General features: G+C 56.2%; 5 protein-coding genes across 9 annotated transcripts; 2 read left to right on the top strand and 3 right to left on the bottom strand.

Annotated features, from left to right (window-relative positions):
* Positions 1-1,512: 1,512 nt before the first annotated feature.
* SLC25A28 (solute carrier family 25 member 28) lies at positions 1,513-4,935 on the bottom strand. The gene is made up of 4 exons (XM_085229753.1): positions 4,545-4,935; positions 4,216-4,444; positions 3,539-3,595; positions 1,513-2,608 (listed from the first exon to the last, which is right to left on the bottom strand). The coding sequence occupies exons 1-4, from the start codon at positions 4,848-4,850 to the stop codon at positions 2,091-2,093; spliced, it is 1,110 nt and encodes a 369-aa protein (XP_085085879.1). The 5' UTR covers positions 4,851-4,935; the 3' UTR covers positions 1,513-2,090.
* Positions 4,936-5,473: 538 nt separating this feature from the next.
* ENTPD7 (ectonucleoside triphosphate diphosphohydrolase 7) lies at positions 5,474-10,086 on the top strand. The gene is made up of 12 exons (XM_085229750.1): positions 5,474-5,633; positions 5,706-5,879; positions 5,955-6,160; positions 6,230-6,380; positions 6,490-6,593; positions 6,715-6,771; positions 6,916-7,064; positions 7,138-7,304; positions 8,016-8,340; positions 8,430-8,515; positions 8,629-8,790; positions 8,970-10,086. The coding sequence occupies exons 1-12, from the start codon at positions 5,626-5,628 to the stop codon at positions 9,184-9,186; spliced, it is 1,806 nt and encodes a 601-aa protein (XP_085085876.1). The 5' UTR covers positions 5,474-5,625; the 3' UTR covers positions 9,187-10,086.
* A 680-nt stretch (positions 10,087-10,766) lies between these two features.
* ATP6V0E2 (ATPase H+ transporting V0 subunit e2) lies at positions 10,767-12,214 on the bottom strand. Its single transcript, XM_010714592.4, has 4 exons — positions 11,911-12,214; positions 11,784-11,831; positions 11,494-11,621; positions 10,767-11,368 (listed from the first exon to the last, which is right to left on the bottom strand). Exons 1-3 carry the CDS (start codon positions 12,012-12,014, stop codon positions 11,528-11,530), a joined length of 246 nt encoding a protein of 81 aa, XP_010712894.1. The 5' UTR covers positions 12,015-12,214; the 3' UTR covers positions 10,767-11,368; positions 11,494-11,527.
* A 35-nt stretch (positions 12,215-12,249) lies between these two features.
* COX15 (cytochrome c oxidase assembly factor COX15) lies at positions 12,250-16,155 on the bottom strand. The gene is made up of 8 exons (XM_010714593.4): positions 15,890-16,155; positions 15,617-15,739; positions 15,200-15,386; positions 14,751-14,918; positions 14,222-14,303; positions 13,758-13,912; positions 12,717-12,830; positions 12,250-12,464 (listed from the first exon to the last, which is right to left on the bottom strand). Exons 1-8 carry the CDS (start codon positions 16,153-16,155, stop codon positions 12,333-12,335), a joined length of 1,227 nt encoding a protein of 408 aa, XP_010712895.2. The 3' UTR covers positions 12,250-12,332.
* On the top strand, positions 16,082-19,865 carry CUTC (cutC copper transporter). Of its 5 annotated transcripts, none has more exons than XM_085229754.1 (9): positions 16,082-16,214; positions 16,503-16,574; positions 16,677-16,736; positions 16,860-17,069; positions 17,483-17,518; positions 17,897-18,030; positions 18,330-18,357; positions 18,732-18,837; positions 19,419-19,865. In XM_085229754.1, exons 1-9 carry the CDS (start codon positions 16,154-16,156, stop codon positions 19,528-19,530), a joined length of 819 nt encoding a protein of 272 aa, XP_085085880.1. In that variant the 5' UTR covers positions 16,082-16,153; the 3' UTR covers positions 19,531-19,865. The 5 variants fall into 5 exon arrangements, with proteins under 5 accessions (XP_085085880.1, XP_085085882.1, XP_085085881.1 ...); XM_085229756.1 differs by having other exon boundaries at positions 19,393-19,865; XM_085229755.1 differs by lacking the exon at positions 16,677-16,736.
* Positions 19,866-21,092: the final 1,227 nt, after the last annotated feature.

Here is a 21,092-nt window from a genome sequence, read left to right as displayed (position 1 = left end):
CATGACGCACAGCCAAATGCCGGGGAGGCCACAGGACGCACCCACGTGGCTTCGCTGAGGCATTATCAGAGCTAGGGAGGGCAGCAGCCATAGCTGAACCGGGGCATCCAGCCCAGCTCTGAGCCAGAAGGGCTCAGGGAAGAGCACAATGCCTTTGCTGCTGACGGAGGACGTGTTCTTGGGAAGCCACCACCATGAGCAAGGCTGCAGGCTCGGAGCGTGAGGCTGGTGGCTCACTGTCAGGGACAAACCCTGGCAGCCCAAGGGGTGCCCCAGGAACCAACCTTGGAGCACCCTCAGTGCTGAACTCAGGGATTCTTGAGCAGCCCTGCTTCCAGCAGTGCCGCTGTTCTCGTGCAGTGCTGCACTACTCTGTGCCAGCAGAGCTGCAGCAGCCAGGAGGCCATGCCCTGCCCAGGTCCATTGCCTCTTGACTGCTGACTTATCACATCCTTGCTCCCGGGGGTCTCTCTCCCTCCCCCAACACTTCTGTGGGCGGTTATTCCTGGAAACATCTCTCTCCTCATCCCAGAGTCACCTTCAATCATGCCTTTGCCCACTGACATTTATAGAGCCGCTCGCAGTGGCAGATGGATTTAATAGCATGAAGAAGCTCCACTGGCCCCTGCCCCTGTTTATGCCTTCCTCTCTGAGGCGGCTGAGGGTGAAATTGCAGCTCCACTTTGGCTCTGCAGGACCAGGCTGTTCCTTGTGGGCTGCCCACTTGTCCTGCCACGGTTTCACCCAACCGTTTCTGCTTCTCGGATTTCTGCCTCTTGGGTGGAGGAGCTGCAGGGCTGCCAAATCTTGCAGTGCTCAGGATATTTCTTAAAGCCCCAGCTCCTGGAACGGTGGCAAAATGAGGCTCCCAGCTCTCCAGCAGCTCTGGTTTCTTTAAGGAGAGCCCAATCCTCCTGAGTGCATGGAACAGTGGGGTACAGGAACAGAGGACAGGCACACAGTGCAGCCAGACCCCTTTCCAATTGCCATAAGCGGAGCATGAGGGGCAGAACGACCCCATGCCAGCAGCCCCAAACCCACAGGGACACTGAAAGACAACACATACCAGGACTGTGAAAGCATTTCCTCCAGGGAGTTATTTCAGGCATGGCACCCTGTGGGAGGATGAGGCAGTGCAGGGCTCATGGCATCACGGCGTGAAATAGAGGTGTTCTGATGTGCTCCGTCCTGCTTCTGGTCAGGGCTGCAGCAGTAAGTTAGTGGTGGTCTGGGCTGAGCAAAAAAAGAACACTGCTTTTCTCATGGATTTTTCCACCATCTAAAGCTTTCCTCCATCAAACTGGGGAAGGCTGAAAAAGAAGTTTCCTATTCTTCATTCAAGAGCTTCCACTGAGCACACAGACACATCTGGCTGCTGCTTCCATGTCCCCAACAGGCAGTGGTCCGACCTGCTGCCCTAACAGGAGCCCCATGAAAGAGCTCAACGCTGGACAGTCAGAAAGGTCAAGTGACAGCACTAGGCCACTCGAGAACAAGAAGGGGACATGATGATAGAGCAGAACTGTTTTTATTGGAGGTGTCAAGAGCAGGAACAAGAACAAACCTACAGCCTCCCCTCCTCAAGTGCCATTCTCCCCTACCCACCACCACCAGGGCAGTCAGCGTCATGTGTGCGTGCTACAAGACAACGGCAAAGCTTATACTCTGCTTCAGCCAAAAGCCAGACGAAGCCCTCAGCATCCTTGGCAGTGCCACTGCTCTCTCCTTGGTGACTGAGCTCAGCTATGGCCCTGCCAGTGGCAGGGCAGGACATTCACTTTCACCTCCAAGCAGCGGTGAACTTTGCATTAGAGGATTTTGTTAAGGGAAGAATGGGAGCACAGCTCCAGTGAAGTGCCAGGGGATGTGATCTGTGCTGCAGCTCCCATCAGGACATCTCGGGAGGCCACAGGAGTGAGCTGTGCAGCCAGAGCCGAGCTGCAGCTGCCCCAGGCAAGAAATGGCACCACTAAACCCAGAAGGGCTTTGCTGCCCCCTCTCTACAACACAAACCAAATCAAAAGGGAGAGGGTCAGAAGACAAACCAGGAGGGGAGATGAAGCAGGTCTGGAGTCAGGTTTGGCTCTGGCTCACTTCCCAGCCCGACGCTCTTCCTGGCGCTTGGTGAGGATGTACTTAAAGAACTCGTACACAGACCAGGCAATCGCTGTTGAGGGCATCTGATAAATGACTCTAGCCTGGACCCCTCTGAAGTAGGCAGTCACACCGCCCACTTGGTACACCGTCCTGAAGGCATTGGCCATGCCTGTGATGTGTCCGCTGATGTTGGAGCTCAAGGCCAGGGACTCCTGGGTGTTGAGCAGCGTTTTGCAAACGTCCAAAGGTGTAGTGGCAGCAGCAGCTACAGCCCCCGCACAGGCCCCGGAGACCACGTGGGAGCCTGGGTTGTACTGTCTGTGGGGGTTGAGGTGCTCTTGTAAGAACTCATAGGTCATGAAGTGAATGGCTTGGAAGGGGATGTTCATGGTGAGCTGGGTGGTGTAGCTGCGGTAGAAAGCTCCAACCCCTTCGTTGCGCCACACAGTCCGTACACAGTCTGTCACACGCTGGTAAGGCGAGTTGTACATCTGCATCCTCTGTTTGACCACTTGGGACAGACGGCAGCAGTGAGAAGCCAGCAGCAGCAGCCAGGATCCAGGCACATAGAAGAAGAGGAGAGAAAAAGAATCAGTGTGAAGCCAGGCTCCCGTGATGGACCCCTCTGACAAGTGGTGTCCAGCAGGCCCCTGGGCAGGTCTGTAGTGATTACATCTGAACAAGGTAACGCCATCGGAGAACCACCACCTGCTACCTCTGCAGCTGCTGCAGCCACTTTGAGGGACCAGCCTCATACCAGGCAAATAAGTTCAATATCCAAAGTGTGCACCTCACTCTGCTTCAAGTGACACATTTCACCATCCACCCCCACAGATCTATTGTACAGAAAATAATTCCCACTGTAGTCATCCTGTCATGTTCCAGCCAGATTGCTAGATCCGTATTATCCTACAAATGCTGTGACTACAAATCCTATAGCTGCAGTAAGAAGTGGAGCTCCAAGGACAACTGACAACAGACAGCGAAAGCAGCTGCCCACTGCAGAGGCCGAGAGCCAAACAGCAGCCCTGCTTACAGCATGGGTTTCTTTGTCAGCACAAGCGCAGAACCACATCACATCCTCCAGAGGACCTTTCACCACAGTATTCTCTAGTTTCAATGCACTTGCAATGACTCTAAACGTGAAGATCCCATACCTGCTGCTTTCTCTGAGCTCCAGGCAGCTGTCAGCAGCACACAGCTTTGGTCAGAATCTGCCTCTCCCCACTCCTCTGTGGCTGCGGTTTACTGTGCTTCCCACAGCATCCCTCTTACTTCCCCACTGGCAGCTACTGGGTTCCCCAGACGGACCCTACAGTTCCCTCAAAGGATCCCTGAAGCTAGGCAAGCAGCAAGGACAGAGATGCCAGACAGGTGTCACAGAGCAACCCAGGCAGATCCCACTCAGCCCCCCCAGCCCACCGGACAGGATCACCATTACCTTCTGCAGGGTTCATCGCCGCATCGTGGAGCAATGTTGCTACACACCCGGCTGCACCTGCAAAACAAGAACTGCCACATGTGAGGGGAGAAGACGGTGACAGACCCCGGGGCTCCACCAGGACCCCGAGTCCCCTGCCAAAGCTGAGAAGGATGAGATCCAGAGGCAGCCTCAATCTCCGGAGAGGTGGGCCGGCGTGAAGAAGTTCCCACCCGGAAAAAGTTCAGCAAAGAGAAGGAGAAGAGCACAGCAGTCTGTCACATCTCGTGGGCCAGGCGGGACCTGAGCCCCAGTGCTCGCGGGACAGATGGCCACCAGCTCGCAGGGCTCCCCCAGGACAACGGGAAGCAGACACCACCGGCAGCAGACCGTGCCCTGCCCCCCCCCGTCCCCTCACTCTCCCGAGGCGGCTGCTCGGTGAAAACCACAGCACCGCAGCCACATCCGCTCTGTGCCACCAACCCCCGCAGCCGCTCCCGGCTCCTGTTAGCAGCTCCCGTCCGTGGGTAACGACAGGAGCCGGGCCCAGCTGCCAGCCTGAACCCGGGGCGACTCGGACGGGTGCAGCTGCGGAGAGGACGCGGCTTTAGGGCCCCCCGGGCCCCTCCCGCAGCCCCGCGGCCCCCTCCCCGCTCCCGGCCCCGCTGGCCCCGTGCAGGGCGCGGCGGGACGAGTACCGTTGGCCACATGGCTATTGCCCCCCGCGTGGATGACGTCGCTCAGCGTCTTTTTTAACTTTTCGTAGCAGGCGAAGTAGAGGGCGTGGGCCGGGCCCGCGCCGGTGGCGGTGATGTTCAGGCCCCGCATGGGCCTCCACACGCCCTCTGTACGCACGATGCGCCACAGGGCCTCCAGCACGTTCCGGTAGCGGGCGGCGGGCTCGGGCCGCAGGCTCTGCATCCGAGTCTGAAAGACAAACCGGTAGGCCTCGGTGACCCCCGACCAACCGGGCCTCCCACCGGGACCTGCCCCCGGGTAGGCCCGGCCGCCCGCCCGGCGCCGGCACCTTGACGCAGTCGATGGGGTACATCACGCAGTGCTCCATGATGCCCGCCACGGCGCCCGCCAGCATGTGCGTGGACACGGCGGCGCCCTGCGGCAGCGCCTCGTAGTCGGGGGCGGGCGGCGAGCGCGGCTCCGGGCCCCGAGCCGCCTCGGCTCCCCCGGGGCCCGACGCCTCCGCGCCGCCCCGCCGCGCCCGGCCCGCGCCGCCGCCGCCGCCGCCCATCAGCAGCAGCAGGACGCGGCCCGACTCCGAGCCGCCCCGCGCGCCGGGGCTGGCGCCCGCCCCCGCGCCCGCCCCCAGCTCCATGGCGCCTCAGCCGCCGCAGCCGCCGCAGCCGCCGCCGCCCCGACCCCGCGCCGCGCTGCCCCGCCCCTCCTCGCCCATTGGTCGCCTTCTCCCGCGCCCCGCCTCCGCCGCGCGACTATTGGTTTGAGCCACGGGCTCCCGCCCCCGCTCACCGCGCTTATTGGTCCCTGCCCCGTCGCGGCGGAGGCCGTCGTTGGTTGATAGCTCACTCTTCCGCGCTGCCTATTGGCCCGCGTCCTTCACCGCCCCGCGGTTTCGCGCAGCGCATTGGGTCCCTCAACTTTTCGTCCCGCCCCTCCGCGCAGACCATTGGGCGGCGAGCCCGCGACCTTTGGTCCATCGTAGGTCTTACAGCTGGTTCCCCCCCCGAGCGGGATTGGAGCGACGCCATTGGCTGCTTCGCCCGTCACTCAAGGACTCGGCGCGTGCTGTTTATTTGGAAGGCTGCGATTGGCTCGGCGCGGGTGGTGACGGGAGGGAGGAAGTCGGTGGGTGACGTCACGCGGCGCCCCTCGGCCGCGGAAGACGGGGCTCAGCCAGGTGCGGCTTTCAGCCGCCGGGGGGCGCCGATTGGCTGCTGGGCCGCATGGGCGAGGCCAAACCTTGCGGGGACGCCTATTGGACAGGCGGCAGCTTGGGGGCGGAGCGCTGCGAGAGACCGGGGCCCACTATTGGTGGGCGGGAGGAGGGGCGCTGGGTGACGTGGCTGCGGGTGCCGGCAAAGGGTGCCGGTGTCGGCGGCGCGGGGCGATGCGCGGGCGGGCGGTGGACGCACATGGCCAGGTGAGCGCGGCGGGGCCGTCCCGGTCCGGTCCCGGTGCGGTCCGATCTCTGAGCCGTGCCTTGTTTTCGCAGGATCGCCGCCCCGTGCCCGCCGTGCCGCTCGGCCGTGTCCTGCGGTTTCCCGGCTCCGCGGCATCGCCCGGCGGCGCTGGGGCTGGCTGTGGCCGCGGGGCTGCTGCTGTTGCTGGCGGCCGCCGGGCCCCGCCGCTGGGCCTCGCCGCGCCGTGACGCCCGGCGGGACGAGAGGTGAGCGGGGACGGGGCGGCAGGGACTCCGGGCCCAGTGCGGGCAGCGCTGAGCGGGCCCGGTCCCCACCCGCAGGTACCTGGCGCGGATGGAGGAGCTGGCGGCCACCGACACGGAGGACGCGTCGCTGAGCTACGGGGTGGTGGTGGACTGCGGCAGCAGCGGCTCCCGGGTGTTTGTCTACGTGTGGCCGCCGCACAACGGGCACCCGCACGACCTGCTGGACATCCGGCAGATGCGGGACCCCAGCAGCCGCCCCGTGGTCATGAAGGTTAAACCCGGTGAGTGTGGCACCGAGCCCCACTAATGGGCGGCGGCATCAGGCCGGTCGGTGACAACCATCCATGCAGGTATCTCGGTGGCCGCGGCGGCCCCGGAGCGAGCCACGGCCTACCTGCGGCCCCTGCTGCGCTTCGCGGCTGCACACGTGCCAGCGGGGAAGCACAAGGAGACGCCGCTGTATGTCCTGTGCACGGCCGGCATGCGGCTGCTGCCTGAGAGGTGAGCGTGGGGCCATGGTCAGGGAGGATTTGGCAAAGCTGTGAGATTCTGCTCTCTGTTGCTCTTGTCCTGACAAGGAGCATCTCCCAGAGGTCACTGTGCCCCTCAGGCTGCAAGCTGCCATCCTGGAGAACCTGGTGAAAAACGTGCCCTTGGAGTTCGATTTCCTCTTCTCCAAATCGCATGCTGAAGTCATTTCAGGGAAGCAGGAAGGTGGGAAATGCTGCCCTGTCCTCATGTCCTAGCGGGGAGCACACGGGGCTGCCGGCATCGCGTGGAGTCTGTGTAGGATCATTTGTGCTTTGCCTTAAAGCAAACTCCCTGTCATGCCCAGGTGTCTACGCTTGGATCGGTATCAACTTTGTGCTGGGACGGTTTGATCATGAGGATGGTGAGTCGAGCTGCTTGCACAGCAGCAGTGGGGAATGCAGCATGCAGCCCTTTGGCCCTCGGTTCATACATGCGAGGGATGTTGGGAGGTACCAGTGAAGGAATGCCCCCCTGCCCCTCACTGACACACTGCTGCGGGTTGCAGAGGAGGCTGCAGTTGTCACTGTAGCGCTGGGAGACCAGGTGGAGTCCTTGGTACGGAGACGAACGGTTGGGATCCTAGACATGGGGGGGGCCTCTCTGCAGATCGCCTATGAGGTGCCTGGCTCCGGAGCCTTTTCATCCCCACAGCAGGTGTGTGTTGGGCAAGTGGCTGGCACTGAGAGCTGCCCAACGTTCACTGCTGATGGTGGTCTCCTGTACCCAGGAGGAGGCTGCCAAGAGCCTACTGGCAGAGTTCAACCTGGGCTGTGACGTGCAGCACACCGGCCACGTGTACCGTGTCTATGTCAACACCTTCCTGGGCTTCGGAGGCAACTTTGCTCGGCAGCGCTATGAAGAGCTTGTGCTGAACCAGACCTATGTGCACAACCGGTATTGCTGCCCTGCCTGGAGCTGCCCTGGCATTGCACAACGGCACTGGCTCCTTTGTGCCACCCTCTCCCCATTGGATTTTCCCCAAGAGCCACCCGTGGTTGATAGCTGCTCCTACAGCCACGCTGGCAGCAGCTGGGTGCCAGCAGGTGCTTGTGCTGGCACGTGGCACAATGGCATTGCCCTTGTCGGAGCCTGCAGGCATTATCAGTGCCACTGCTTGTCATCTTTCCCCTTCCAGTACTACAGGAACTCCCCTACAGCAGCTTCTGGTTTTCCTTGCTTTGGCTTTCCCTCCTTATTCAGCACTGGCTCATTCAGCACATCTTTCCACTGCATTCTCACCTCCACTTGCCTCCTGCCTTATTTCCTGAAGCTGTTCCCAGACTTGCAGAGATTCAGAGCCCAAGTACTCCCATGCTGGGAGAAGACCCTGCCTCCAGATGTCCTGGGTTCTCCATGGGGGTGCAGATCCCCACAGGTTGGTGGGAACAGACTGCACCCCATGGCACCCATAATGTGCTCAGGGCTTGTGGCTACAGATCTGGAGAGCTTAGCTTCAGCAGGAGTTGGTTGGGTAACTCTCAGGACCATGAGTGTAAAGGGGACAGGGTCTTGCAATAGTATTAGTTGTGGAGGAGCACTAGATGTTTTTGTGGGTGCTACAGTACCCTATGTGCAATGACCTTTCTTTTCTGACTTGCTTTCCAGCTTGCATAGCCAGCAGACAGGGCTGAGCCCTGAGACTCCCTTCCTGGACCCCTGCCTGCCCATGGGACTGGAAGACACGGTGACAAGGGGCAGCCAAACACTGTATGTCCGTGGGCGAGGGGACTGGCAGGCCTGTGCTCTGCTGCTGCACCCACTCCTGGCGGGGTCCAACAGCAGCCAGGACTCTCTGATTGGGGCCTACAAAGCACCCATCGACTTCAGCAACAGTGAGTTTTATGGCTTCTCTGAGTTCTTCTACTGCACTGAGGATGTGCTGCGCCTAGGGGGCCGCTACAGTGCCCGTGCCTTCATCTCTGCTGCCCAGGTGAGTACTGTTCTAGACCACAGGGTCTCACCATGCTGGGAGGGATCTGGGGTTCCTTTGCTTTGAACTGAAACTTTTCCTTTCACTAGGAATATTGCAGCCAGAGCTGGGAGGTGCTGACCCAGCGCTTCCAGAGTGGCCTATACTCAGCACATGCAGATGAGCACCGCCTCAAGTAAGGGACCATTCCTCCTGGGGGCTCACTAATAGGAGTGGCTGTGGTAGGCTCTTTCTTGGGCTTGGATCCTGCAGTAGCATCCAACTGATATTCCTCTGTGCTGCCTGCAGGTATCAGTGCTTCAAGTCTGCCTGGATGTATCAAGTCCTTCACCACGGCTTCCACTTCCCCCTGGACTACCCCAGCCTGCACACAGCCCAGCTGGTGTATGACCGTGAGGTGCAGTGGACGCTGGGAGCCATCCTCTACAAGACACGCTTTCTGCCACTCAGGTAACTCAGGAAGGAGCATTAGCTCCAGGACTTGTAGCCTAGCTGGAAGGGGACAAGAGGGTCCCGCTTGGAGGAGGATGTGCTGGAGTTACTGCACAGAGCTCTGCCATCCTTAGAGAGCAGCTACAGCCTGTGGTACGTGTGCCAGTCATGCCTGGTTCCACCTCTCCTCTCCACAGGGATCTCCGGCAAGAGAGCAGCCGGCAAGCACACACCTCCTGGCTGCGCCTTTCTTTTGTCTACAACCACTATCTCTTCTTTGCCTGCATCCTGGTTGTAGGGCTGGCCATAGTCCTCTACCTCTTGCGGCTGCGCCGCATCCACCGCCGGCAGCTGGACCTGCTCTGGCTGGACAAGGTGGTGCTGCTGCCCCCAGGCCAGGGGGACTTGCCATGATATCAGTGGGACAGTCACTGACCAGTTGCACCAGCAGAACCAGAACTGAATGCCAGCCAAGAACTTGGACTCTTTCCTGAGGACCATTTCAATGCTGTACTCCGTTATCTGCATGTCAGAACCACAGACCATATGGCTGAGGCAGTTGTGGACATTGGAGCCAGCCTCTCTGCCACACCCCAGTCCTAATCTTTGTTTCTTGGCCTCTGACCTTTGCCTTGCTGCGCAGGGTAAAGAAAAACCCTTTACTGGCAGCACTCACACCGCAGCCCTTGCCGGGTCCTCAGAGCAGAAGACATGACTGAGGCAGACAGCTCAAGGCTGTGACCTGAAGCCCCAGGCCATCCTACAGCTTAGCCACCAGTTTGCAGAGCAGACTGGCAAAGTGCTGTAGCTTATCAGTGCCTGGTGTGGTCTTTCCACAGTCTATCACAGGTTCCAGGAACCAGGCGAGCAGCAGGCTCCACTGAGCTGTTCTGCCAGGTCTGAGCCCACTCAGAACATTCCCTGTCACAATGAAGGGTCCTGCTGTGTGCCATGTGTGCCATGTGCTCCTCTCAGACACTCCCAGGCCATGCCTAAGGGGCAGCACTGAGGGCGCAGGGAACATTTTGTAAGGCTACGTTTCCTTTTAGTTGTTCCCTCCTAAGTGTGCTCCCTCTGTGGCATCCCACAAGCTAATCCGGCACTAAGTGCAAGGACCAGTGGCTCTTTCCCCCTTAGTTCAGGCTGGGCCTGCCTGCGGGGAAGCCACCTCTCTAGCTATGCATCCCTCCATGCATAGCCTTCATCTTCTAGGCCTAGAGCCCCAGTTCTCCTAATCAAATTCTTCACTTTATACTTGAAATCATGTTACCATTCCTGAAGCAATAAAAAAAAAAAAAAAACCCTTTGAGCCAACCAGCAGTTGTCTTGTTTTCTAGTGAGCACCAATCCAGCAGCAGCAGCAACTCAGGGCTGGGAGCCTGACTGCTGCCTGTACCTCTCTGCTTAGTAGTGCTCCATGCTGCTGGGTCTTGCTGGTAGTATGCAGCAGCAGTGCTGCTTTCTTGCCAGATGCTCCTTTCTGCACAACTAAGTTCAGTAATTGGGCTGGTGCCCAATTGCCCGGTAGCAAGGGAAACTGATCCCTTCTGAACTGTGGATCTAGAGATCCAACAGCTTGCTGCCTGCCTTTCTTCCCAAGAAAAAACAGTTGAGCCTAAAAGGCTCTGGAAGGCGTTGCTCCCTATTTGTTTGTTTCTTTTTAAAACCTTATTCACAACCCAGCTTTAAGGAACTGCTAGAACAGGGCAGAAGGCAGGGCTTGGGCAACAGGCCTCCAAGCTGCTACAGCTTCTGCACAGCCCTATCAGCTTCTCTCTGGGACATGTGCTGCTTATCTGTGACCCTGACTCCAAAGAGTTGTACAGGTGGCATCCAAGGTAAAGCCTTTACCCCAAGGTAAAGCCCTGCACGCATGCTGCCAACCTCTTTTCTATAACAGCTGTTGATCTGTCTTATCTTCACTGCAGGAACAGGGTTAGAAGTAAAGGTGGGAAAAGAAAAAAAAAACAAAAACAAAAAAAACACAACATGAAGCCCAGAATTCCTCAGCCTCGAAGCAGCAAGTGACTGCTTCCAGCATCACCTACTAGAAAAAAAATATTTATTTCCACAACACAAGTTCAGCAAATACAGACAAATACAAATAAATAAATAATGCCAATAAATTATCTGATAAATAAGGGGCAGACCTAAGACAACTCAATATTTTGTTCTTGGAATGTAGACACGAGAGGGATGGTGGTACCTACATACTACTGCAGCACCCTCATTGCAGATGTGGGAGATGACACAGTCCCAGGCTGGGCACACTGCTGACCAGGAGCCCCTGCCCAAGACCTCAGCACCTCCCTCACATCCATGGCAGTCTGCCTCCTCCAACAGGCTCAGCCCTCCCTTCTCCCAGCCGTATCTAGAGCCTGTCTTAGCAAGGACCACCCTCTGCCAAGCAGGAACTGGTCACATGCAGGGTGCCACGGGGCCCACGTTGCAGCAGGGACACTGCCTGCCAACAGCAGGGGCCCAGCCAGCGCTGGGCTGCAGTGCTTGAAGTGCACTGGGGCAGCTGCTCCAGCTCCTGGCCCAGCACCTCTGGGAGCTGCCTGGTATGGGAGGGGAGATGCTCGAACAGCAAGAGCTGGAAGGAGGAGAAAGGGGGAGATGTTAGCACAGAGCTGCACCGGCGGCCCCACGCTGGGCTCAGCGCTCCATAGCCGCGATGTGCCAGAGCCAAAGCAGCTCCCCCCAGTTCTGCCCACTCACGGTGACGGCGGGTCTCTACGGCAGCTGCCGGGGGTCACTCCCAGAGGAAGCGCACGTACCAGATGGTCTCGTTCTTCAGCTGCGGCCCGAAAAGGGGGTTGGCCTGGGCCAGGATAGCGATGAGCCAGCTGCAAGGGACGCGAGCGTGAGCCCCGGCGGCAGAGGAAGGGCCCAGCGGGGCCCGAGGCCCGCCCCGAGGCGGAGCCCACCCGCCCGCTGGAGGCCGGCAGCGGTCAGCAGGCCCGGGGAGGCCGCGCGGGGGTCGGGGCGGGGCCGGGCCGGGTACTCACAAGAGGTAGCAGCACACGGCCGTGGTGACCAGCATCGTGATTATCACCCTGCGGGCGGAGACATCGTCACGAGGGAAGGCTTCGCCGCGGTCCTTCCCTCCCCTCCGGCCCGGCCGGCCGTACTCACCCGCGGTTGGGCCCCTTGGGCACGAACCAGGGGGCGGCGATGCCCACCAGGCCCCAGAAGGCCGAGAAGAGGACGATGGGCAGCGCGAAGCTGTGCGCCGTCATGGCCGCTCCCGCCGCCGCTCACCCGCACCCACGGCTAGGGATAAAGACCCGCCCACTGCCGCGGGCGGCGGCCAATCCGCGCAGAGAGCGCGGCGCGCTGACCGCCCTGCCGTCTCTTATTGGCAGAGAGGCACTTAGACCGCCTCACCGGCCGGGGGCGCCACAGCGCGGCATCAGCCCGAGCCCGGCCGCCCTCCCCCTCACCTCGCACCGTAAGCACGCAGACAGCGGCAGCTCCATAAAACTCCTTTATGTTACACAGCGGGAACGCACCGCGCGCCGTCGCGGCCGGGAGGTCGAGCAGCTGAGCCCCGCGGGTCACTTGGGCACGCGCCGCAGCTCGCTCATGAGCCACAGGGCCGCGCTAAGCAGCGCCAGGGAGCCCGACTGGTGTGTGGCGGCCAGCGGTGTGGGGACGTAAAGCAGCAGCGTGCTGATGCCCAGGCACACCTGTGGGAAGGGAGGACGGTCAGCACGATTGTGGCTGCATGCGGTCCAAAGCGTGCGGTGAGCAGGCTCAACGATAGGCCTCCAGCCTTCATGTGGGGCTGTATGCTTCGGCTCCCAGCTCCAGCCTCAGGAGCGCAGATCTTGCACTGCTTCCACGTCAAGGCAGCCTTCCAGCTCGTCTTGTGAATGTGCTGTGAAGGACTAGGAAAAAAACTGAACAGGAAAAAAAAAAAAAAAAAAAAAGGACAATACCTGCACCCAAGCCACTGCCAGTAAGGATGTCACTGCCATCCTGGTCCTATGAGGGAGGGAAATCCTCCGTGAGAAGAGGTACAGTGCTGTGACAGCTGTGACTGAGGCAACTCCCTAAAAAAGGAAGAGATAGGACAGAGAAACAACCACTCTTCGTGAGAAGTTGAAAGGAAATGGGCCAGATATCTTTGACTGCACCTTCCATGCAATAAAACATTGCTCACTGAACTTATTTAACTTTAGAAACACGTTAATGGCCACCATCACACGCTGCAGATTCCATGCCCCAACCAGTTAACAGCCCTAAAAATATAAGCTATGTTCCATTTTCTGAATGAATGCCTTGCTTTCCCAATAGCTTTTCCTTATTTCTTCTGTTTGATAGGCATTATTTCTGCCCCCTTCCCACCTGTCACCTTGGCAGTGGAAGGTGGAAGCTGTCAGCTGGCATCCTGATCTCATTTTCGCTACCCAGCTATAGCTCACCATCATCATCTCATTGCACAGATCACCTTTACCTTACAAGTCCCCTACCAGAACTCTCTATCTTTCCGTTTTATCTCATCAAGCTATGGCTTGGTCCAAAGTAGTGTCAGCAGTGCTGTTTAACATCCAAATTGCTCTAACTAGCTGAGATTTCTTTCACAGGGCACTACTGGTGTAAAGGAACTTAAATTCTAGAGGAAATGTCACTGTTGAGTGGTGTCTGCTTTCAAGTTTTATTTCAGGCAACATCCTCAGACATTTCCACTGCAAAGGCTACCCTGATTTGTAGCATCTGGAAAATGAGATACAAAGAAATGACGTCTGTAACTCGCACAGGAGGAAGACATCCTTAAGGAAGAAAACCACATTAAAAAAAAAAAAAGAAATGAATTCTAACCTTCCTCTTTCTTCAGAAACAAATTGGTAACAAAGCTCTCAGGACCTTGGACACCCTGTATATCACTCATGCTGACAGAGCCACAGCCTGAAGATGACAGTTTGGATGTAGGAGGCAACCAGGAGGAAGCTTAGACATAGCAGGAAGACAGCACTTACCAAGATCCTGTGATCAAACTGTACAGTTGTAGGATTCTCAAATATATTTCTCAGGGTTGGGGAGAAGGCGAAAAGATCATCTGGGATCCAGCGTTCCCCCATTTTGGGGAAGGAATTGTACACAAGGCCAGCATCCAGCCCTGCCACAAAGGCACCTGCAATTCCAGAGCAGAGAACATGACTAATGAACCGGGTACAGGCGGCACTCCAGGCTGCACAGCTCTTACGTCCAGACTGACTCAAGAACTCAACTCGATCCCAAATTTCTTTTGCAAACATATACAGAGATCTCACAACAGCATGCATACTGTTCAGCACATCTCCACCGGCTCAAAAGACGCCAGTAAGAGGTCTTAAATAAGCTCTCTGAAAGTTCACACATAGAAAGTGATAGGGCTTCTCACACTCAGACCAGAAGAAAAGCAGTGCAAAAAGAGATGAGCCACAAGACAGGACAGCATTACCTGAAAGAGCTGTAAGAAAAATGAGAGCTGTAGTGCCATGAGCAAAGTGCCTCAACTGAAGCAGCTGACGTGTCTCATGCAACTGTAAAACAAAAAGTGAACTGCAGTAAAAAATTCCAGTGCTGTTTGCAACAGGTAAAAAAAGCTTTCTTTACATATACAGGCTAATGGTTTGCAAAGTATTTCACAAACAGTTGAGTCCAACCCTGTGCAGAAACTGAAGTGCCCACTGGGAACTTACTGGAACAAATAATTGAACCTGGCAGGCAGGCTCCTGCCTGAGTTTGCATGAACTCTTGAGTCTAATCAGTGGAACAACAAAGTCAAATCCAGCATCTCATAACTGTTGCAGAATACAACAGTTCAGAAGAAGATAAATAAGTTTCTATAAACTTCTAATGGTATTAAGGTCACAGTCAGAAATAGGATAAAATGGAAGTAACCATCATCCTCCACACATTTCCTTTACCCCCAACCCTCTGTGTTTTACACTATGCTGTGCCTGGACTCCTGACACACCACTTTGTACCTGATGTCGTGGAAGCAGCAAAGACAGCCCCGTCCACAGACTGGCAGAATAAAGAACCAGTGCAGAGCCAAGGTGTGCTGCAAGGCGGTACTGACTGACCCGAGGAATATCATAAGAATCTGGCTTCTCTTCCAGTCCACTCTTCACCATGTACCATCCCAGTAGACCCTGACATAACAACAAGAAAGGTTGAGAGCCAGCTCCCCCCCCCCATGCATCAGTAAGAGGAGCCAGGGGCAGCCCTTCACATTTGCCTCAGCACAGACAGGGCAGCAACAATCTTTGATTTTAGCAAATCAGAGAAACATTAAAGTCAAAACAATTTGTTTCTTCTATCTCCAACCACCTATCAGCACTGTTGCAACCCACCCAAACTTTCACAAATTTCTCTCTCAATCAGGAGATACAGAACACACTGCAGCTATTCCCTGCAGCTGCACAGCTCTCACCTGGAAGCATACGAGCCCACAGAGTGCAAGCACACGGCCCTTCATGGGGCGGCTGAGCCAGCCCTTCCTCCAGAAGTAGGCAGCAGGAAGGATGTAGGCCAAGCCCACTACACGGCCCCACATACGGTGTGAGTACTCCATGTACCAAATGAACTTGAACTCTGTCAGAGTCATGTCATGATTCAGACTGTGAGGGGTGTAAAAACAAAGAATGGTTTAAGGCAGTGCTATTGTCCTGCTTCATGCTTCCCATGGTGAGGGATGAGGGACAGGAAGGAGACTGCCTGCAATCGTTACCAGATGTGCTGTGTGCCTCGCTCACAGCATAAGGGAATGTTTCCATTTGCATGAGATCCCTATGCTGCCTGTTTGCAGGAGCAGTGCCCCCAGCCCACCGCCCCATCTTTGAGCGCTCACATTTTGAACTCTGGGAACTGTTGGTACTTCTGGAACTCTGCTTCCCACTCCTGCTGCGTCCTGGGGGGCTTCATCTCCTTCACCAAGTGCCAGTCCACCATGGACAGGCCGGATTCCGTCAGCCTGCAGGCAGACAGAAGCAGCACAGCTCACCCCACAGAACCGAGACGAGAGCCGCTGGGTGCAGCAGACAACCCTTAAGCTGAGAGCTAGAAACGGGGAGCTTAGGGAGGACTGACGGACAAAACAATACGGCCGGGCCCCCGCTCTCACCTGGTGACGCCGCCCAGCACTACAGCACCCGCCACAGCGCCGCTGCAGGCGAGCAGCCATCGTCCGACAGCGGGCGGGACGGCGGGGGCCGGCCGCTGCGGGAGGCCGCGGCACGGAGGCCGACAGAGAGGAACGAGCGAGAGGCCGGGACGGAAGAACCGCCCGCCTCCGCCGCACAGCGCCCGCAGCATCCCGAGCGAGCCCGGAAGTGGGGCCGCGTGGCGGAAGCGAGGTGAGCGCTTCCGGCCACCTCCGGGCGTCACCATGACAATTCGGCGGCACGTGACCCGGAGCCAGCAGCGACCCCCGCGCGCCGCCAGCGCAGGTGAAGGCGCGTGAGAGACGGGGGCGGGGCCCCGGGCCGGAGCGGGGGCGGGGCTGCGGCGGAGGGAGGCGGGGCTCGGCCCGGACACAGCGCGTCGGCCTCGCCCCCTCGCGGCCCGGGGCCGGTGACGAAGGGCGCGGGGCCCCGGGCCGCGAGGGGGCGAGGCCGGATGTCGAGCGCGGGGGGCGGGGCCCGAGGCGGAAGCGGGCCGGAAGCTCGAGGGGAGGCCGCGAGGCAGCCGGGAGCCGTCATGGGCCGAGCCGGGCTGACCGCGTCGTTCCTTCCTAGGCATGGACGATGGCTTCCTTATGGAGGTGTGCGTGGACTCGGTGGAGTCTGCCGTCAACGCGGAGCGCGGAGGTGAGGCCCGAGGCCCGAGGCCCGAGGCCCGAGGCCCGAGGCCCGGTCCGGTTGGCGGGAGCGGGGTGAGGGCCGGGGCCGGGTGTGACCGCCTCTCCGCAGGTGCCGGCCGGATCGAGCTGTGCGCGGGCCTGGTGGAGGGAGGAACAACCCCGAGCATGGGTAAGCCGCGCGGCCCCGCGCCCCTCCGTTCTCGCTGCATTCTTCTCGAGACGCGCCCCCTGGGGGTGCCGCCAGCCCTTCTGTGAGCCCATCTCTTCCCCCTCGTCCCGTTTCTCCCCCCAGGGCTCCTGCAGGTGGTGAAGCAGTGCGTGCGGGTCCCTGTGTTCGTCATGATCCGGCCTCGCGGCGGAGATTTTCTCTACTCGGACCGAGAGGTGGAGGTGATGAAGGCCGACATCCGCCTGGCCAAGCTGCACGGTGCGGATGGGCTGGTCTTCGGGGCCCTCACTGAGGATGGACGCATCGATACAGAGCTCTGCACGGCGTTGCTGGGTGAGAGAATCCCTGCTTGTAAATGTTTCTCTAAGCATCGCGTGGTTTCTTTGCTGTCACCGGGGATGGTAGCTTTGTGCTGTGCTGTCTTACACCATAGAATGCACAGCACTGGGTTTTATGGTCTGCAGGTCTTGTTTGATTCCTTTCTCTTTCTATCCAGCGGAGCTCTGCAATCAGTATTTTCATTAGTTACTTTGCATTAGTTAGATAGTATAAGATAGTTACATTTCTTCTTGTAGAAAGTAGCTGGCTTGTGAACTGCCAGTGTTGAGCACTACTGGTAAAGTTTGCAGTGGGCTGATCTAGTACAAAAATTGTAGCTAGTGAAGGGAATCTCATGTGCATTACTGGTTCTGACACAAAGGATTCTCTGTAACAGTCCAGGCTGACTATATGTCTTCTTATTACAGCTGTTTGCCGGCCCTTGCCAGTCACGTTTCACCGAGGTGAGTCACAGAGTTTGGTGGCCCTGGCAGGGACCAGCTTGTGCCCCACTGACAGAGATGGGGAGCTGGGGACTAACTGGGCTTAATCTGGTGGTTTTTCTTTGGAGGGCAAAAAGCTGTGTGTACTGTGCTGTAGCTGTGCTGTTTGCCCACGAGAGCTTAGGTTCAGGGGGTCTAAGCTTGGTGTCAATGTTACTGCCCTGCATGGGGTGGAAATGTCAAAGAGCTCAGTGCTGCAGCCCTGCCGTTACTGTGAGGGTGATGTTGTAGTTGGGAGCTGCAGCTGAGAGAAGGGACTTTCCCATCTCTCTTCTGGGCTGGAATGGGGACAGAGCTTGAGCAGTGAGTTATTTCTGAACTGTTCTATTGGTCTCTCAGCCTTCGACATGGTGCACGACCCTCAGGTGGCACTGGAGACTCTGATTTCTCTGGGGTTTGAGCGGGTATTGACCAGTGGCTGCGATAGCTCAGCACTGGAAGGATTATCCTTGATTAAGAAACTCGCAGAACAGGTAAGAGCTCCCTGCATGCCTCTGGGTTACTGTGGCCACTTCCTTGGAAGCACATTCTTTGTGATAACCCTCATTTCTGTGGGGAAGCTGCTGTCCACAAGTGCTTGCCCCCCACCTCTGAGCTGTCCTTGATCTGATTTCCCAAGTCCCTTTGGGCTAGATCCCTGGAGTGAGAAAGCAAGAATCATAAGCCACTGTGAATTTCAAGGCTGTGATACATAAATTTTCTTTGTTCCCTATAGTGGCTTGTGAGGACTTAGTGCTGTGCCAGTATCGTTAACAAGTTATTTTTCTTTCAGGCAAAGGGCAGAATTGTCGTAGTGCCAGGTAAAGTTTTTACTTGTCATCTATAACAGGTCTAGTTGCCTCTGGCTCCTCTTGCCCTGGGGTGCCCTGTCTGATTGTTTTTTCTGAGCCACATCCATTGGAGGGAGGTGTTCCTGCTGTGGTCTGAGTAAAGGCTGCCGAACGCTGCAGCTGCTGCTCACTGGAGGATTTGGGGACAGTTGTAGATCTGTGGGAGGACATGAATCAAGTCTTCTCCCAGCTCTTCAAGTGCCAGAGTCTCTTGTCCCAAGGGCTCTTTCCCCTTCTGTGTAGGTGGTGCTGGTCCCTTAGGGGATAGATCTCAGGGATGATGTTGGCTATGTGATAGTCCTTTCTATGCTGGGTGTGACATAAACAAGGATTCTTCCCACCAGGGGGTGGCATCACAGAGCGCAACCTGCAAAGGATTCTGGAAGGCTCTTCTGCTTCTGAGTTTCACTGCTCTGCTCGCTCAGCGCGGGATTCAGGGATGAAGTTCAGGTAACTGACTATTTCTTACTATTTCTTAGCAAAATTGTACTGGGGGAAATCAGGATTTATACAAATGTAAGTGTGTGGAACAGGTGTAAATTTCAAACAGCTTTCTGAGTGTTAATGTACTGTTGTGGTTAGGATTGTGCTACTTGGCTCTGTGTTCTATAGTGTGTGAATCCAGTGGTGCTCATTGTCTGGACACGGGCTCCATGCACAACCGGCTCCTTGGGGCATTTCCTATGCTTCTGTTGCCTTAGGGCTTCTGAGTGCACTCTGGTGACACTTGGAAGGGCGTGTTCTGATGTAGTTACCTTTGACCTGTGGCACTGATGAATGTGGTTTTTGGAAGGCCTGTGGGATGAACAGTGATGAAGACCACAGGTCTGCACTGGGTTTCTGTAGATGCTGTTTTTTTCTGTCCTCTGTACTGTTCTTTGTTCTGTTTCTGCCTCATCTTTGGTCTGGGTGGCACCAGCAGGTATTCTGACTGCTGCTAACACTGTGGGGAAAATGGTGGGTTTTCATTACTGACTGCCTTTTACCCTTCTGTGTCACCTGCAGAAAGTAACCAGTCATTTTCTGTGCAGAAATCCAAATGTTGCCATGGGAGCGTCGTTCTCTGCCCCTGAGTACTCTATTAAGGTGGCGGATGTGGCTAAAGTGAGGACCCTGAATGCCATTGCAAAGAACATTCTGTAGTGGAAAGCACTGTGCTGGAACAAGAGCACCAAGACTCCAGAGTTTTTCCTGCCATGTGGACAGCTGTGTACTGCTTCCGTCCTCAGGCTGCGGAGGATGCAAATTAGGTGACAAAGCCTGATGTTTCTTCCCTTTGTTTCCCCTGAGTGACCAGTCCCTGGCCTGGAAACTTATATTGGCCATTTTAAATGAAAGGACTCATTCTTGGATGTGATGGCAACAAGCTGCTCAGCTCCTTGTATTTAGAGAGAAAGGGAGCTGAGCAAGTATGGGAGAATGAATTGTGTAGCACTGCATGTGACTGTCAAATAAACGCTGCAGCTGCTCCCCTCTTACTCCGTTTTTACTGTTTTGTTGTTTGTTTTGAATTTGTTTTACAGATGGTACTGTATGCTCCATTTTGCATGGTTTGGTACAGCATGCTTTGGCATCAGTTCTAGATACATACTGCAAATGGAAAAGTCCACGTTAGCTCGTCTGTGTAACATGAGGCAGTGTGTACAGGAGATAGAAACATTTCCTGAGAACAAAGTAATAGCAGATAAGCACTCAGTTAAGAACATAACTCAAACCCTAGTCGTGTGTCAGGAGGGCCAAATGTGAGAGCAACAGAAGAGAGGTAAGAGTCAGATGAGGGGACGCTGAATTAATCATTCTTCTGCTGCACCAAAAGAGAAAATGATTACATTCAAAATGCCAGGAAGGGAAACAGACAGAGCTGGAAGACAAAGTCTGCTTGTGTCAACCAGTAGGATAGCTGAGGATTAGAAACCCAGCATCTCTTAGTTAAAAAGAAGCACATCAAAGCTGTTCGTATGTAGAGGTGACGAGCCTACATGGCAAGAAGCTTCTACTGCCTGACTGATGGGGTGAGCTAGCTGTGAGCCAACTTGGCCTACAGATGAAAGAGGTCAAGGGGAGGGGAGGGTATATGGTGAGATTCCTTGGGAAGCCGAGGTACTTTTTCTCAGGGAGTTTCCAGGTCCTTTTCCTAACACATCTTCACAAGCATCTCCTTATTCTTCAGACAGTGTGTGAGAGGAAAAGTGTCTGTGGGTTTATTGCTGACTAGTCAGAATCAAAGGTTAGGCTTCTTTTGGTTTTACCTTAACGGAATCAGATAGTTGAAAACCTATAGCTAAAGACTATAACTTCAGAACTTCATGTCAGAGAGTGTATCCCCTTTTTCACATGGATCCATCAGAGGTATCAATGTCTCTCAAAACACATCTTGGGAACATAGATGGCAATTCTCAACATATGAACTGGGAAAATAGCTGCATAGCGTGGGGTCAGTGCTGGCTGATGTGCACTCAGTAGGAAGGATTAAAACTTGGTAGAAGTGATTTCACTTACGGTTAATTGGGTTTAAGAGTTTGTGGCTTATGTTGTATGATTTCTTGAGTCATGCTGATATCTGTAACTCAATTAATGTATTATGCTGGCGCAGCCTTCCGCCATCATATATATAGTTTGGTTCTTTTGTGTAAAGTTCTGTTTGTTTTAAAAAGGCTTCTGAACTCAAAGGAGTTGAACACCATAAGAAAGCAAAGAAATAAACT

This window comes from Meleagris gallopavo, chromosome 8 (genome assembly GCF_905368555.1).
Source record: "Meleagris gallopavo chromosome 8, MGAL_WU_HG_1.1, whole genome shotgun sequence".
Lineage (NCBI taxonomy): Eukaryota > Metazoa > Chordata > Aves > Galliformes > Phasianidae > Meleagris > Meleagris gallopavo.
Note: the sequence above shows the minus strand (reverse complement) of the source record. Positions and strands in the feature narration are given on the sequence as shown.

Excerpts from the sequence above, each read along its gene's own strand:
- SLC25A28 (XM_085229753.1), bottom strand. The coding sequence starts at position 4,850 with ATGGAGCTGGGGGCGGGCGCGGGGGCGGGCGCCAGCCCCGGCGCGCGG. Across the intron at positions 4,445-4,544 it reads ACCCCATCGACTGCGTCAAG|ACTCGGATGCAGAGCCTGCG; the intron begins GTGCCGGCGCCG and ends TTTGTCTTTCAG. Across the intron at positions 3,596-4,215 it reads CAATAGCCATGTGGCCAACG|GTGCAGCCGGGTGTGTAGCA; the intron begins GTACTCGTCCCG and ends CTTGTTTTGCAG.
- ENTPD7 (XM_085229750.1), top strand. Across the intron at positions 6,772-6,915 it reads ACGGTTTGATCATGAGGATG|AGGAGGCTGCAGTTGTCACT; the intron begins GTGAGTCGAGCT and ends TGCGGGTTGCAG. Across the intron at positions 8,341-8,429 it reads CCTTCATCTCTGCTGCCCAG|GAATATTGCAGCCAGAGCTG; the intron begins GTGAGTACTGTT and ends TCCTTTCACTAG.
- ATP6V0E2 (XM_010714592.4), bottom strand. The coding sequence starts at position 12,014 with ATGACGGCGCACAGCTTCGCGCTGCCCATCGTCCTCTTCTCGGCCTTC. Across the intron at positions 11,832-11,910 it reads CCCAAGGGGCCCAACCGCGG|GGTGATAATCACGATGCTGG; the intron begins GTGAGTACGGCC and ends CTCCGCCCGCAG. Across the intron at positions 11,622-11,783 it reads GCCGTGTGCTGCTACCTCTT|CTGGCTCATCGCTATCCTGG; the intron begins GTGAGTACCCGG and ends CGTCCCTTGCAG.
- CUTC (XM_085229754.1), top strand. The coding sequence starts at position 16,154 with ATGACAATTCGGCGGCACGTGACCCGGAGCCAGCAGCGACCCCCGCGC. Across the intron at positions 16,737-16,859 it reads AGGAACAACCCCGAGCATGG|GGCTCCTGCAGGTGGTGAAG; the intron begins GTAAGCCGCGCG and ends TTCTCCCCCCAG. Across the intron at positions 18,838-19,418 it reads GATTCAGGGATGAAGTTCAG|AAATCCAAATGTTGCCATGG; the intron begins GTAACTGACTAT and ends TTTTCTGTGCAG.
- COX15 (XM_010714593.4), bottom strand. The coding sequence starts at position 16,155 with ATGGTGACGCCCGGAGGTGGCCGGAAGCGCTCACCTCGCTTCCGCCAC. Across the intron at positions 15,740-15,889 it reads GTGCTGGGCGGCGTCACCAG|GCTGACGGAATCCGGCCTGT; the intron begins GTGAGAGCGGGG and ends GTCTGCCTGCAG. Across the intron at positions 12,831-13,757 it reads AGTTTGATCACAGGATCTTG|GGAGTTGCCTCAGTCACAGC; the intron begins GTAAGTGCTGTC and ends TTCCTTTTTTAG.